At 35.7% G+C, this 17,376-nt stretch overlaps 1 protein-coding gene across 1 annotated transcript in view; it reads right to left on the reverse strand.

The window, feature by feature from the left end:
• Positions 1-2,679: 2,679 nt before the first annotated feature.
• Positions 2,680-17,376, reverse strand: part of Cga (glycoprotein hormones, alpha polypeptide) — a 20,480-nt gene continuing 5,783 nt past the window's right edge. The window contains exons 2-4 of the mRNA XM_010633285.1: positions 4,946-5,052; positions 3,782-3,966; positions 2,680-2,850 (exon numbers count right to left, since the gene is read on the reverse strand). Of these exons, the coding sequence (XP_010631587.1) occupies positions 2,773-2,850; positions 3,782-3,966; positions 4,946-5,045 (363 nt within the window). The 5' untranslated portion in view covers positions 5,046-5,052 and the 3' untranslated portion in view covers positions 2,680-2,772. The remainder of the gene's footprint in view (positions 2,851-3,781; positions 3,967-4,945; positions 5,053-17,376) is intronic.

Here is a 17,376-nt window from a genome sequence, read left to right on the forward strand (position 1 = left end):
CAGTTTTTTATATCCTTCTCAACTTCCTTTGTCAGATGGATATCATTTTCATTGTAGAGGTCTTTTACTTCCTTGGTTAGATTAATTCATAAATGTTTAATTTCTTGATGTTATCATAAGTGATATTGTTTTCCTAATTTTTTCTTCAGTGAATTCATTACTGGTGTATAGGATACTATTGACATTTGTGTATTTGTTTTGTATCCTGCTACACTGCTGATTTTAATTAATAATTCTAGGAGTCTTTTGGCAGAATTTTTTAGGTCTTATAGGTAGAGGATCATGACATTTGAAAATAATGATACTTGACTTCATTGTTTCCTAAATGTATTGCTTTTATTTCTTTCTCTTGCTTCATTGCTCTGGCTAATGTTTCAAGGAGTGGTGATAGTGGACATCCTTGTCTAGTTCCTGATTTTAGAAGGAAAGCTTCAGTTTTTCCCCCTATTTCTCTCTGCAGTTCTACTCCTCCTCTACTCCAGTTCTACTCCTTCTGCTCCCCAATTTCCTGCTATCCAGTCATACTGAATTTCTTGCAGTTCTATGACCACCCTGTTTATAACTTCAGGGTGTTTGCATTATCTGTTCTCTCAGCCTAGAATGCACTCATTCCCAACTACCTAATCATCTTCTAGACTAGGCTCAAGTACCACCTTCCCCTGTGAACCCCTCCAAGAAAAACTTCAAAAGGCTGAATTGGCCATTCCTCCCTTTATGCTACCAAAGACCAGACCCCTCTCTTAATGTATTCCTCACTAGATTGTAACTGTGTCTGTCTTCCCCAGTGGTATGAATTGCTAACAGTAGTATCTATGTCTTATTCATACTGGCCTTCTAAGGACCAGCCTTAAGCTTGGCACATGAAAAATTTGGAGGCCAGTATGACTATGAAATTTTACCCATTGATTTCTTCTGTCAAATAAGACAATATCAGACAAACAGGGACACTCCAGCCAAAGATGTAGAAGCTGCTTTCTTCCCTTGAGACCTCCAAACAAGCTCTCAGGCCCAGCATGCAGTTGATTCTCAATGAATATCTGCTAAGTACTTGAATGAACTGATGATCAGCACCATTCTTCTCTCACATTATACCACATTGTCTCTTCTCAACCTTAACTTCTGCAGAATCCTGGTATCTCTGAATTCTCACAGTCTAACAAAATATCAACACTTACTAGGTATTCAATAAATGTATAATAAACACTTGTAAATGAATGAACAAAAGATTTAATGTCTTCACGTGTGTTTTTATGTTTCTTAAACCCCCTTGCATACCTCCTTGAACTTTTCTTTTTGAGTACCAGAGATCAAACTCAGGATCTTGGGCTTGCCAGGCAGGTGCGGCACCACTGAGCTACATCTCTGGCCTTCCCCCTTGAACTTTTTATTCTGAAATCTGCTGTTTTCCAAGCTGCTAAGAAATTGGTTTGGATGGGATCCTGATAAATCAGTGAAGGTTGAAATTTATTTTTAAATTTTATCTGTGATCAGTGTGATATTTTTAAATTGCAGGCTTATGTTTTAACATTTCATACTCCTATAGGAGTAGAGCTTTTGGGTAGCTTTGATCTATGATTTAAAAGGTATAAAACTGTTGTCTATAAGGAAGAACTACATTGTTTCTAAATGTGAATGCTTGGTAAACATGAGTTTGAAGCATGGCACCTACTTGAGACAATGTGCCAGAACTAAGTAAAAGTGTTTGGTACTCCTCCTAGCCCACAGTGAGTGCTCAATGGATAGCTTCCTCATTGTTTATGCATTCCCATTCAGACTCAAACATGCACTAGAAGACCCAATGTCTCTGGAATTTTAGAGCAATGCTTAATTTCACTTGATGACAATGACACCCTTTCCTTAGCCACCATTTGGTTACAGTCTAACTACTGTCAGAGACTACCAGGATGCTCTTCATTTTTGATCAGGCATAAGTCGAGTAGAAACTTCAGGTTGGGAAAGATTTTGTCAGTCCCAATCCATCAGATCAGTAGTTTTTGTTTCATTGGTTGATTGGTTGGTTGTGGGTTTTGTTTTGTTTTGGCATTGAGGGTATTTTCTCAGTGCCAGAGATCAAATGCAGGCCCTTGCACAAGCTAGGCAAGTGCTTTACCACTATTCTCTATGTCTCAACCCTTCATTTATTGATTGTACAAATTTACCATTAACTTGTTTCTGATCAAACATCCCCATAATTATTCATTTATAAATTGCATACATGCATTATCATAATATTGTAACTGTTATTGTAAAATCTACCAAAATGGAAATTTAAAGGATTTTATAAAAATGAATAGAAATAGAAGTTCTTATGTTTTCTTCTTCCATCCCAGTGGATTATCTCATAACTGGCCAGCTGACTAAAAGGACTCACAACTTGTTTCTAGAAGGTTTGGTGGAACTAAGATTCTCCAAAGTCAGTTCACTAAGTACCCATGTGCGCCCTCCCACCATAAATTCTATCAAAAGCAATTGGCTTTACTTTTGAGAAAACAAGTGATAATTCAGGGATTGATTGATAGATTAAAGGCTTTATTTCCATTGGAACCAGTTTTTTATGATCATGCTAAATGCTCTATTTCATTCTGATGAAAAAAGCCAGACTGCTCATTATACTGTAGGATAAGGAGAAAGGCTATAAAGCTGCAGAGTATCCTTGAAGCACATCAAAATGGTCTGGTGAGGAAAAGGAGAATTTTAACTTGTAAGGCTATAAACACTGAGCAATTCAAATTTCCATCCCATGAAATCAGTGGTCATCACTTTGGAAAATGTTTAAGATTTGTGATAATAACAAGTGCTGCAGTGGCATTCCGTGTGGTTTTCGACTCTGGCATTTCCCATAACTGTGGCCTAAGGGGGAAGGAAGAAAATGAGAGATAGACATAAAATTGGGAAACATTAAATAATATTATAGTCATCTGAACTAAAAGGATGACTGTTATGTTTGCACAGTCTTCCTTTCTCAATACTGTTTTCACTCTAAAAGTTCAGATTCACATTTTCCTAACCTGTCCTTCGTTCTAACTAAATCCAGCCTGTGTCTACAAGGTGACTGACTCTTTTCATTCTTTCTTCTTCTTTTCTTTTTCAAAATGGTCCTGGGAGTTAAACCCAGAACATTACATAAGCTAGGTAAGTGCTCTGCCACTGAGCCACATCCCCAATCTCTAAAAACCCTCATCAATTACTTTAGGCACTTATTTATTTTGTGATGCTAGGGGTCAAACCAGGGCCTTGCACTTGGCTCTTTATTGAAACTTCATTTTTATTAACATACAATAATTGTATATATTAATAAGGTACAATGTGATAACTGGATATACATATGCAATGTATAATAATTAAATCAGATTACTAGCATTTCTATCTTCTCAAACATTTCTTTCTGTTGGGAAACTTTGGACTGATCTTTTCTATTTCTTTATAAAATATAAAATAAATTGAGATGAACTATTGTCCCCTTACTGTGCTATATAACACCAAAATTTACCCTTTCTATGTAGCTATATTTGGTCTTAATATCCAGCCTCCCTCTGTCTTTCATTCCCCTGACTTTTTCTAGCCTCTACTGATCACCATTCTGTTCAATGATTTTATAAAATCAGCTTGTTTACCTTAGCTGATTCATTTAATTAAAGGGCAAAAATACAGCCCCACCCAGACAGATGCACAGCAGAATATATGTCATTAGACACTTTGGGCACTTAAGCTCATGAATGTGCTACCTGAACCTTTCTCTGTTGAGCTGTTAGAAAACTTCTGGCTCCCTTCACATTTTTACCTTGGTAAATGCTTTGGCCACACAGCAAGTGGCCTCTGAGGTGATATTCTTTGGAACCAACATTGTCTTCTTGGACCTTGCTGGAGTAGGGTATGCCCTGGAGAAGCAGCAGCCCATGCACTGATAAATGGGGGCACCCAACTTGGAGAAGTATTTATTTTCCTTTAGCTTGCATTCTGGGCAACCTATCAGATAAAAAAACACAAGGAGTAAAAAACCACCAAATGATTCAAAGAGAAGCTATGAATATTTTTTATGAAATGGTAAATATTTCCCATTAAAACAAAGAGGAAATCAATCTTTTTGACTATATGACTTCATATGTATGGTTAACTTTCTGGGAAAACAATTTTTGCCGACTTGCATGGGAATCTTAGCTTTAATAGTTTCTCTGCCTTCAAGCTTGGATCCTCTATCCCAGTGCTAACAATATGCTTAGAGAGAACACAAAACTTGACAGATGAAAATGCCACATCTACCTGAAAGAAGAATTTTGCCCAGAGGCAAAATATTTCCCTCTATAGATCTGCTATTAAATTTTTTCCCCCATAGAAACCTCAAATATTGACAGGGAAAAATACATCAGAGTTAAGAAAACTTGGTGAGTGTAGAGAGCCTGATATTGAATCAGACATCTTCACTTAAGACATGGGATGAAAAAATTACTATTTATCTAAAGAAAAACCATAACCACAGTTTCAAAGGCAATGGAATTATATCAGCCATTATATAAGATTTTTCAAAGAATACAGCAAAACAAATTTACTGCATAAAATTATTTTTTCTCATTAACTGATGTGAACATATATCTAGAAAGGCAATGTTAAACTCTCAAGACTTCTGGAAGAAATAGGAGGATTGAGCTACCTGAATAAGGAGAATTTTCTTCTTATAAAACTCAGATAAAGAATAATAAGGAATCTATTGCAGATGAAAATATGCAGGCTGCTATTTAAATGGATTTTAAGATACTATTTTCACTGTACATTTTTATGAACCTAATTTAATTTTATGTTCACAGTCTACAAGTGCCTAGATGTGCATCCAGCAGTGAAGAATTACCACATTTGTAAAGAAAATAGGAATGGAGTTAATGGAGTTATCAATGTACATCTAGCAATAAGTACTTTCCTTCATACTTCAAACCAGAGTTTGGTCACATACCCTGCATTGTAAACTCTTTGTCAGGAAAAGAATGGAGAACATTTAAACACACACACAAGGTGGCCAGAATGACAGCTGCATATTTTCTGTTGTAATCCATGACTCTCCTGAAAAACAGACATGGCAAAAAATAATAGCAGCAATAATAATCTAATCTTGTCATAGCAACAACCAGCAATTTTAACATTACTACAAATAATCATTAAAGTTTGACCCTTCTGCTTTCAGCTCCCAACACATTCTAAAGCCATGTAAATAGAAACAAGTTCTTTTTGGGAAAGAGGTAAACAACTGAATCTTCCCATTTCCTATATAAACAAGTAGAATTGGGCTTGATATTAACAATGAATTATCTTTTTAAATATACCATCCTCATTTGTAAAAACACAGAACTTAAATTAGTTAATATTTGACAATATTGAAGGATATATATGGATATAGCCTTCCCATTCACACACTGCTAGGGTGAACAGAAAAAAAGAACTACAGCCCTACTACATTTTGTTCGCTGGTGGCAGGTGGAATCTAAATTTCATTATTAATGTGTACATGCTGACCCAGCAATGTGCCAAGGGCAGACAGCAGAGAGTTTTACTTAACATTTTCTATTTAAGTTTTCCATCTATTTCATTTACACTCCTCTGTTTAGACCTCTAGATACAGCTTTACCTAAACACTGTGAGGGCATGAGATCAAGCTATCCAAGGTCAGCTGTGGGACTGACCATATCCAGGCTTTCAACTCCCTGCACCCAAGAATGGGGTGAAAGGAAATTTGGAATTTAGCCCCATATATTCCAGGAAAAATCTTATGTAAGATTAAATGAGCAATTTTTCCCCATTTTTAGAGTACTATGGATTATTTATGTTCAAACCAGGAGAGATAAGAGAGACAAAAAAAGTTACCAGTTAAAAGACAATTCAAAACACTTAAAGACAAATTAATACCAATTTTAAAGCAACTTTTAGAAAATAGAAGCAGGGCCAGGGATTTAACTTAGTGGTTCTGCCACCTGCCTCACAAGTCCAAGGTCCTGAGTTCAATCCCCGGTATTAAAAAAAAAAAAAGAAAAGAAAAGAAAAGAAAAGAAAATAGAAGCAAGAACCATTTTCCCAATTCACTTTATAAAGCCAGGATTACCAACATCAAAACCAGGCAGAAACAGAACAAAGAAAATAACAGGTCAATACATCTCATGAAGTTAGATGCAAATATCACAAACAAAATACTAGCAAATCAAAATTAGCAATGCATGAGAAGAATTAGAAAAACATAACCAACTAGAAAGAAGTCACAGTATTCTAGGCTGGCTCAATATTTGAAAATGCAATCTACCATCTCAATAGAATAAAGAAGAAAAAAATATATATGCAATTGACCAAGAAAAATAAAAAAAATTTGGCAACATCTAATATTCTTTTGTGATTAAAAAAAATAAGACTTTCTGTAAATAGAACTAAAGGTTTTCTCATCCTGATAAAGAGCACTTAGCAAAAAACCTACAGCTAACAGTACACTTAAACTACTGGTGAAAAAAACTGAATGCTTTCCCCTAAGATTGGCAACATGGTAGGAGTATCTATTCACATCTCTTTCAATATTCAACATTATGGTATGGGACATTCAAGGCAGCACAATAGGGCAAGAAAAAAAATTTTAGGCACACAGACCAGAAAGGAAAAAATAAAACTATTCTGATTTATGGATGCCACACTAATCCTTTTTTGAAAAAAAAAAATCAAAAAGACAAAATTCCAAGAAACCTGCAAAAAAATTGTTCCTGGAACTAGTTACAGAGTTCAATATATCACATGACATAAAGTTAATACATAAAACCCAGTTGCACTTCTATATATTAAAAACAATATTTGGGGGCAGGGGATTTAGCTCAGTGGTTCTGTCACTGCCTAGCAAGCGCAAGGACCCGAGTTCAATTCCCAGTACCAAAAAAAAAAAAAAAAAAACAATATTGGGGAAACAAATGAAAAACACAATACTCTGTGCAACTGACCCAAAGAAAATAAAATACTTATAAATATGGACATAATGAAAATCATGCTAATGAAATATATTAAAGAAGATTTAAATACATAAATAGTGAAAAATCATATCCATTTATTGAAAGACTGACCAAAGTAAAGATAGAAATTTTCCCTAAATTAACCTGTATATTAAACAAAATACAAGCACAATTTCTATAGATAGTATTATTATATGATAATAAATAATATTGAAAGGCAAAGGATGTAGAATAGCTAAAACAATTTTAGAAACAAAATGAGAGAAGTCATTACTTTCAGTATTGACACATGCGAGCACTAACTCACACTAACATACACGAAGTCCTGGATTCGATCCCCCGCATGGACTGGGGTGGAGGACACTTATATAGATTCAGTAATCAAAACAGCATTGATACAGAGATAGATACATAGACTAACAGGACAGAATAGAGAACTCAGAGCACACACACACACACACACACACACACACACACACACACACACACACGCACATACACCCAGCTGTTACTGGTACCGGTGATTGAACTCAGGACCTCGTGCTTGGGAGGCAGGCAGCGGCACCAATAAGCTAAATCCCGACCCCTCCAACCCCAGCTGATTTTTAACAAAGATACAAAGCAACTTTTCACAGCTGTTGCCAGAGAAACTATATATCCATGAGAAAAAGAATTTTTTTAAAAAATGTAAACCTCACATATTATATAAGAAATTAAAAAAAATAAAAACCTAAATCTCACATCTTGTATGAAAACTAACTCCAAATGGATCATGAACTTCAATGTGAATTGTAAAACAACAGCCAGGCACAGTGGCAAACATCTGTAATATCAGCTACTTGGGAGGCAGAGGCAGGAGGAACATAAGTTCAAGGCCAACATGTCAAATTAGCAAGACCCAGTCTCAAAATAAAATTTAAAAAGTACTGGGGACGTAGCTCCATGGTACACCACTAGTCTAGCATGAATAAGACCCTGGATTCAATCCCTAGTACACAAAAATATATGAAGATATTGTAAAACTATTAAAAAAATTTTTAGAAAGAAAAATAGGAAAATATATTGGGACCTAGGGCAAGGTGAAGTTTTTAGACATAATGCCAAAAGCATTGTCTATAAGGGAAATTTGACAAATTATGGATGGGTTAATTCTCTGTTAAAAGTATAAAAATGCAAGATAAAAACATGGGAAAATATTTATAAGCCGCAGATTCCACAAAGGATTAGCATATGGACTATAAAGAGACCTCCCAAAACACAACACAAAAAAATTTTAATTACAAAATGTGCATTGTGGTGGAGAGGATTGATAGATGGAAAATAAGCCCATGAAAAGTGCTCAACAGCCTCAGCCATTAAGAAAATGCAAGCTAAAACTATAATTACCAAAATAACTAAAATTTAAAAACCACCAAATGTTGGCATGGATACAAAAAATAATAATTTAGACATTGTTTGGAGTCATGTAAAATGGTACAGTCACTCTGAAAAGTGATTTGGAAGATTTTTATAAAACAAAACCTGTATTCGTGACTCAGCCGTTGTACTCAGGCTTTCACTTCAGAGAGATGAAAACGATGTTCACACAAAGCTTATATATTCATAGACGATTTATTTATAGCAGCCTAAAACTGGGAACATTACAAATGCCCTTTATTAGGTCAATGGATATACAAATAGTAGTACATCCACACCATACCATGAAATAGTAGGCAGCAACAGAAAAAGAACACAATGTTAATACACACAGCAACTTGCTGGGAGCTGAAGGGAATTGTGCGGAATGAAAGTTGCCTATTATATGATTACACTAATATCTTTAATCATAGCTGCCTCAATGACCTGCATCAATTCAAATTGTGTACCTTGTATGGTCATTTGACTTTAGGAAAGAGTCCGAAATCATGCAGTGCCAGATCCCATGAATAAAGTACCTGACAACACACCCTGGTATTTTTACAAGCCCATGGCACTGGGCAGCAGCATGCACTGTATTTTTCATCACACCTCATAAAGACACTCTCAAAAGAGAACTTCCAGAACTGCTTTAGAAAAATTTTGTAGAGGCTGCATGACATGTGATATAGCAATAGATTGAATAAGGAAGCACATGAGATCATGTGTTTTACTAGGCCAAAGATTAAAGAGATTTGCAAAAACATAAAAAAAAAGTGCCACTTGTCTTAAGAATGATGAAATAAATGTGTTCTAAGCAAGGTGAGTATTCTGAGGGTGATTAGTGGCAGTGTATCTTTTTTTTTTCCTCATGAGTTTATTGGTACGTTCTACGTAGACAGTACAGTTAAATTCATTATTGGGATCTTGTACCTTTACATGACAGGTCTTGGTTCTCATTTTTTCCCCTTGTCCCTGACCTCGGCAATGCATCTTTTACTGTAATACATTTTTTAAAATTTAAACACACAATCTGTTTTTTGATTACCCCTTTTTTTAACCAGGCTGACAACAAATTCACAGCCTCCTAGGTATCTGGAATTACAAGTTCATCAACATGCCCGACTACAGTTCTGCATCTCGATTGTGATATTAGTCACACTGGTGTTCATGGAATAAAATTTCTTAGAATTACACATAACACTAGTGAATCTGAATAATCTCTGTGGGTTGTAACATCAGTCTCCTGGTTTTCACGCTGTGCTGAGTTATGCAAGATAATTATTTTTGGGGAGAAACTGCCTAAAGGATATAAGGGACTTCTCTGTACCATTTTTTTTTTTTTTTGCAATTCCCTCTAAAGCTATATTCAAAATTTTTTTACATTTTAAAAGACTATTCAGGAGGGCCAGGGATGTAGCTCAGTGGTACTGAACCTTCCTGGCAAGTGCAGGGTCCTGAGTTAGATCCCATTATGGGGTCGGGGAGGTATATGGGGGGGGCTCTATTCAGAATGAGGTTTAAATTGAATGAATGAAATGTGAATCAAAATTTGTGGTTATTTTTCATGTAGACTGACATAATAAGACCACATTTTTGCTAGATTTTTATATCAACCTGTAAGAACAATAATTTATAATATCAAAATACTGTACAGACTATGAAAGTATAAAAATGAAAACATACATGTCTGCCTGACATACATATTTATAAGTAAGTAACTCTGTGTTTTATTTATCTTCATACCCAACTAACACTGAATAAGCGCCTGTTCTTCAAATATGGTCTGGAGAGCCCAAATACTTTTAATGAGTCTGGGAGGTCAAAATAATTTTTTATAATATTGTAACTAAAAATGTATTTTGTTGTTTTGTTCTTCATCACTTAAATGTTCAGATAATTATGTAGAGGCTTCATGACATTTGATACAGCAATCAACAGGCTAAAGAAGCACATGAGACCTAACTGTGTTCTATACGGGCAGACATTAAAGAGATTTGCAGAAAAGGTAAAATCATGCCACTTTTTCTCACCAATATCTTTCATTTTAGAAGTTGTAAAGGTTTTGGATTTTGGTTTTGGTTTTTTGAGACTGAGTCTCAGTTCAGGCTGGCCTTGAACTCACGGCAATCTTTCTGTATCTGCCTCCCAAGTGGTGGGATTACAGATGTGCACCACCACAGCCGGCTGGAAATTGTCTTTTGGAGGTGGGTACCAACTCAGGACCTTGCACTTGTGAGGCAGGCAAAGCACCACTGAGCTAAATCCCTGACCCTTGGAAATTGTCATTTTTAAATAAATGTATGTTGTTTGACGTCACATAGGATGGGTTTGTTGTTTTTTTAATGAATAAATATTTTGAAACTTTTTCCAACATAATTTCTAAACCATTCAATATTAATAGAGATAACCCCATAAACAAATGCCCTTTGAGCTTTTCATAATTTTTAAAAGTGTAAATGGATTCTGATATCAAAGAGTTGGAGAACCACTGCCCTAAGTGATTGACAAAGCCATAAGGGAAATTTCAGAATTAAATTGGTTTCTTTTTTAAACTAGTGTCACTTCTGTGTTTTGATGTAGGTCATATATAATAAAACTTCAGCCATTATGCAGTGAACAATTATATCAGAATTAATTTAGAAAGAAACATTTATAACAATATTGCAGAATGTAAAAACTTAAAAGTGCAAATTTTAGATTTGATGTTATGATAAAGCAAAAAGATTGAAAAAGTGGAACCAAAGTCACCATTGCTATAGCTTATAATGCTAGAAAGTGCTTTCTTTTTTGTCTTTATTCTAAAAAGACATTAACAAGAAGAACAGGATAAACTCAAGTTCTAGGTGTTTTTGAAAGCCTTTTTTTTTAACCTATGCTAGGGATCAAACCCAGGGTCGCCCATGTGCTAAGCAAGCACTCTACAGGTTTGCTGTCATCCTAGTTACCTTCAGTTTTTGCTGTTTTAGAATTTGGAAACAATAATTAAGAATTGAGACAATAAAAGTACATTCATCTGCAATTTCTGCTATTTTGCAAAAACATGCCAAATCTAAAATCAGATCTATTAATCTTATTTCCTTTGGTATTCCCAGAGAATAAGTCACAAATTTTATGGGCCCTATCCATCCAACTCCAGACTAATCTTCAGTGTCTACTTGGCCTCCTGCCTCCCACCACATCGAAATAAGATGACTCCAAGGAAATGTGTGTCTTTTCAATTTGACCTGCAAGCCCTTCCTCCACCTTTTCAGTCCTTCCACTTAGAGGGTTCTAAGAAGTGCCCAATTGTCAGCCTCACTATGCAGGTTTACTCATCCCCAAAGCCACAATGAATAACTCCCGCTACCTTCACCTATCACTTGGTTTAAACTCTTAGATGATGTCCCATGATCCAGCCAATTAGGTGCATACTATGTCTGTATCCACGTGAAAGCTTCTTAAATATAAAAACTCTGCCCCTGTAATCTACCACCATCCTACCATAAGGCACAAAACTAGATGCTCAGTACAATTATGTTCAGCTGAGACTTTAAGCTAGTAAGAGTATCAGTCAAAAGTTGTTGTCATTCACAGCAAGGAACAAGATCACTCTTGAATGACAATTAGAATGAATGTTTAAAAATATATAATATTTTCAGCTAAATACATCAGAGACAGTTTATTCTACCTTAGCTATGTGTTTTGTAGCTGACCAAAGTTGTATGTGAATCTGTAAGTTTTAAATACATCATAGGCAGAGCCATTTTGTAAATATATGAACTCTAAATAAAACATTAATACAATCAGGATTTAAACTGGGCTTCTCTGTCAAATTTTGTATGTGTACAAATTTAGATTCTTGAAATAATGTGACTGTGAGGATAATATAGTATTCTTGAAAAAAATAAAATATATAATTACCATAATTTTCATTATTAGTTAATGATTGCATAATTTTGTTTATTGTGATAATATATGATTAATGCATTAAATGATTTAACAAAATGGTCAACACTCTACCAATAAGAGCAGTACATCTATCTATACACATATCTCAATATATAGAGACACCCTAAGTATCACACACATACATATACATCCCCATATATATTATATATGGTTCCAAGAAAGTTACAAATGCTTGAAATAATATGGCATCCTGCCCTTCACTTGTAAAGACATTGCCACTGCCCCACATTGCCATAGAGTGAGGGGTTTGTGGCTTTTCTAACGGTGCTGATAGCTGGAGTGACTCATTCACGCTTTCCATGCCAGGAAGCCAAAGTGATTCATAGCTCATTTTTGAGATGACTGGCTAGGATTAGAGACATAATTCTATGTCTCTAATCAAATAATAACCAAAGAGATTAAATCTAACTGACTTCTAGAGGGTTAACTTGGGCTTCACCTCATAGAGACAAAGTAGGTTACTGTCAGTGGTTTTTAACTAATGGAAAAGAGTCCCTTGAAAAACAAGCCTTGAACCCCAGCACATTGGGTGGCATAAGATGGGCATTCAATAAAAGCTTATTAAACAGGGGATAGGCCTGCATATGTTGTCATTCTGCTTGGTCCAGAGAAGATAGAAATGGTTTGGCTTAATGAAATCTTTACGGTGAAAAGTTTCAAGGGGAAGTGGAATGTTCCATCCTACTAAATGCCCCTGACCATCTACAGACTCATCTCTACCTCCTCCTAAGTGATCACTTCTGTCTCCAGGAGGACAACTCTAAAGACCCTGAGGCCTAGGAGTCAGGAAACTCACCTTGGAGGGAGGTTGGCTGCTAGTAGTCTGTCTTCATTTGCCCTCATTCCAGAAATGGGTATCACCTTTCACATTCTGAATCCCCAAGTCACCAGTGTCTTTCATGATCCCATGTCCACATCCCCAACACAGTATTTTACAACTTCTTATTCTTCCAAATAGAAACTCAAATATTGCTCTCAGACACTAATGACCTTGAGTGTTACTGACATATTCAATGATGTTTTCCCCATAGGTGGTGATAAAGGGTGACTGAGAAACCCCAGAATCTGCTTCATCCGTTTTTTAATGTAGGCACTATATTTTAAAAGGATGAGTTTCTAGATAACTTGAAAAGAGTTCAAAGGCTATAGTGTACAAAATTTAAAAGTTCAAAGAAAATGCTTGAAAAAGTTAGAGACTTTGAAAAAACTTGCTATATGCTAAGAACTGTGCTCAACATGAGTGATGCCCCATATTTATAGTGGCAAAATTTGTACTAGCTAAATCTTGGAAATAGCCCAAATACCCATCAACCAATGAATGGATAAAGAAGATGTGGGAATTTTTTTATACAATGTAGTACAAGTCTGCCATAAAGAAGCTTGAGATATTTATAGATAAAGGATGCACCATAGTCTTAAATGAAATAAATCAAACACACATGTTTAAATACCATATTGTTTCTCTGGTATGACAAACCAAAAGTGGAAATAAAGATTAAAATGTACAATAAACATTGGGAAATGGGAAGAAAATGTTTAAATGAGAAGGGAAATGAGGGGGAAGAAAGAAGGGACAAAGAAAATTGAAGGAAAAAATGGAAACAAAGCTTTTATAAGTAAACATGGGATTGGGGAAAAAAAGAAGAAATAAGATATATCATGGCATAGTACAAATTCCCTATGATGAATGCTATCATTACATATATTTGAAATGTATCAATAATTGTTGTCCTAAAAAATAAACAAACATGGGTGATCCAACTATGAATAAGTTTCTTGCCATCTGAGGAGGCTAGAGCACAATGAAGAACATGACACAAAGGCAAATAACTAGGAATTGAAATAAATTTCATAATAAGAGTATTTGTAAACATTGAGACAGGTAGACTGGGAAGAAGAAAATGTACATCTGAAAGCTACTGAGAGTAATGAATGTGTACTTGATGGAAAAAGAAACAGTAATAAATACAGTCTGTCATTTTGATGTTGATTGGGAAGTTTTGTGTACTCACTAGTTTGAATAAGTTCTCCAGCAGGTACAGCTGTAATAGGATATACTCAAAGTGTTCCAGTAGCCAAAAGAAAACAAGGAAGTCACACAATTTGACAGTGGCTGTTGTACTCAGAAAAAGATGTTTACTTTGCAATCATGTAACAGTGTTTTGCACTGACAAAATTTTAAGTGGACCAACTTGTTTTCAAGAGGAGATAATTTTTGAAGGGAGTAGGATCCCATATATAAGAAATATAGACATAGCTTCTAAGGCCTACAAAATGGGGGTTCCCTCAAGAAGAATAAAACAGGAACCATGCCTGCTCCTGACCCAGCCACCATCGCTCAAGCCCCAGGAGGTAGGCTGGCCCGATCCACCTCGGGAAGGAGAACCATGCCTGCTCCCGACCCAGCAGTCATAGCTCAAGCACTGGGAAGGTAGCAGCAGGTGCCCCTGAATCCCCATAATTCCCCCCCCGCACTCTCAGACCTCCTGACTGTGCAAGTCTTTTGACCCACTCTGCAAAGACAGAGGTGGTCATCAAGGGTATTTTTCTGAGTTCCCAACTTTGAACATCTTTAAAGAAAGGGCGTGAGAAACCTGTAATAGAACATTGTGGAGTTCAACCATTCAGAAGGATATTGAAAAGTTTGTTCACTGCAAACATGTTCTGGACTGCTTCTTGATTTCAATTTAATTCAAATGATTTAAGGGTGATAGACTAGTGACTACCACAGGTGGTCAGTGTCCAAGTTGTGCTTGATCTTAATGTGTTGCTGATTGTATCAGTTGGGGTAACCATTGCCGTTGATTTGATAAGCTGTTTTCTCTGATGTTATGAAGATGAGAATGTCTGTGGGTCGTTAGAGACACAGAAGCTAGGGTGCAACTATATCAGGAAGATTTGGGTGATAATCCAGAGATTAAACCAAGGACAGTCAGACAACAAAAATTAAAATGAGAAAACACTTAAGCAAGACACAAGGACAGACTTCCAGTTCACCAATGGCAAACAGTCGGGCAAATGAGGATGAAAAGGCCGATAGTGAACCACCAGGACACCCTGAACTCAAAGCACAGGAAGTAACAAAACAGATCAATCAGGCTCTAGAAAAATTCAAAACAGAAATAATTTCCCAGATAACCACAGAGATAGTGAGCAAAATGGAAGTCGTGATTCAAGACTCTAGAGCAGAAAGTGACAAAAAAATAGATGAGCTCAGGACCATGATAGAAGCCATGAAGGCCCAGCATAAGAAAGAAATGGAAAAAATAAACGCCCAACATAGGAAAGAAATGGAATCCATAAAACAGATTCAAAAATATATCCAGGAGATTAAACACTCTATTGAAAGTGTACGCAACAGCATAACAGAATGCGAAGATAGGCTCTCAGATATAGAAGATAAGATTGCAGTCAGTGACCATGAAAAGAGAGGTCTCTTAAAAACAGTAAGAGATCATGAGAAATTGATCCAACAACTCCTAGATGATGCAAAGACGAATAACATAAGACTGATAGGAAAACATGAAGTAGCAGGAGAAAATACAAATGACTTAAAAAAGCTGTTTGCAGAATTAATGACAGAAAACTTTCCAAACAGAGGGGAAGAATTTGACATTCAGATAACTGAGGCATATAGGACCCCAACTAGCTACAATCAAAAAAAATATACACCTAGACATATAGTAGAAATGTGTAAAAAAATGTGTAAAGATATACACCTAGACATATAATAATCAAGATCCCAGAAACCCAACAGAAGAACAAAATACTACAAGCAGTAAGAGAAAAGAAACAAATCACATACAAAGGAAAGCCCATCAGGATCACAGAAGGCTTTTCAACACAAACCCTTGGGCCAAGGAGAGCCTGGAATGAGATATTTCATGTACTAAAAGAGAACAACCTCCAACCTAGACTGATGTATCCAGCAAAACTCTCTTTCAAAATGGAGGGGGAAATAAGACACTTCCACGACAAAGAACACCTGAGAAACTACATGAATACCAAACCAGCACTACAAGCAATTCTAAACAAGATCCTAGAAAAAGACAATGATGGCAACAACACCATGAGGCCCAACAGAGCAAATCAAATAGGCAAGGCAAGAAATTAAAAGGAGAAGGTGAAAAAGTAAAAAGAGTCAACAAAAGGCCAATAACATGTCAATAATAAGTCAGTACATATCAGTTATAACCAGCAATGTCAATGGCCTCAACTCACCAATCAAGAGAAATAGACTGGCAAAATGGAATAAGAAGCAAAATCCAACAATATGTTGTATACAAGAAACACACCTAGTGCAAAAAGAAGCCCATAGACTGAAAGTGAAAAGATAGAAAACAATTCTCCATGTAATAGGAGCCCAGAAAAAAACAGGGGTAGCAATCTTATTTGCAGACAAAGTAAATTTCAATCCAAAACTGAATCTAGTACTATTGATGTAGGACAGTACTGTATCATACCTCAATGAATGTAAAATATCTAGTAACTGCTTTATGATACATAGTAGGGACCATGCTTTATTATAGCTACATTTAATGATATTACTCTAGAATGTTCTCTTTCCAGATGATAATTATGAGGCTAATAGAAAAAATATTGCCAGGTACCACAACAGCAACAGAACTTTGCTGTTGTCTGGATATTATTCTTTTCTTTGTTTTTTTTTTAATGGAATGTGCTGAATGTCTATAATTTTGTTCAGATGACTGCAGAACCTGGAAAAGCTGTTGTTGCTATCGATGCATAACGTACTATTATTAGTCTATCTATCTATCTATATATGTATACACACACACACACACACACACACACACACACACACATATATAAATTGAATTTTGGGAAACTTTAACGGTGCTACCAACTTTGGAAAAAGTCATCCCAATTTACTTTGTTAACTTGGCATTGTACAGAAATGAACAACCATATTGGTCTAGAAATGTTAATTTATTTTTATTTTATTTTTATTTTTTTCCATGTGTACAGGGGTAACACATCATACTAAATATGTAAGGTCATATCTACGTGGGTTTGATTACAGAAACTAATAGTATTCTCTAAA

Source organism: Fukomys damarensis, unplaced genomic scaffold (assembly GCF_012274545.1).
Source record: "Fukomys damarensis isolate Sample0158 unplaced genomic scaffold, DMR_v1.0_HiC HiC_scaffold_14, whole genome shotgun sequence".
Classification (NCBI taxonomy): Eukaryota; Metazoa; Chordata; class Mammalia; order Rodentia; family Bathyergidae; genus Fukomys; species Fukomys damarensis.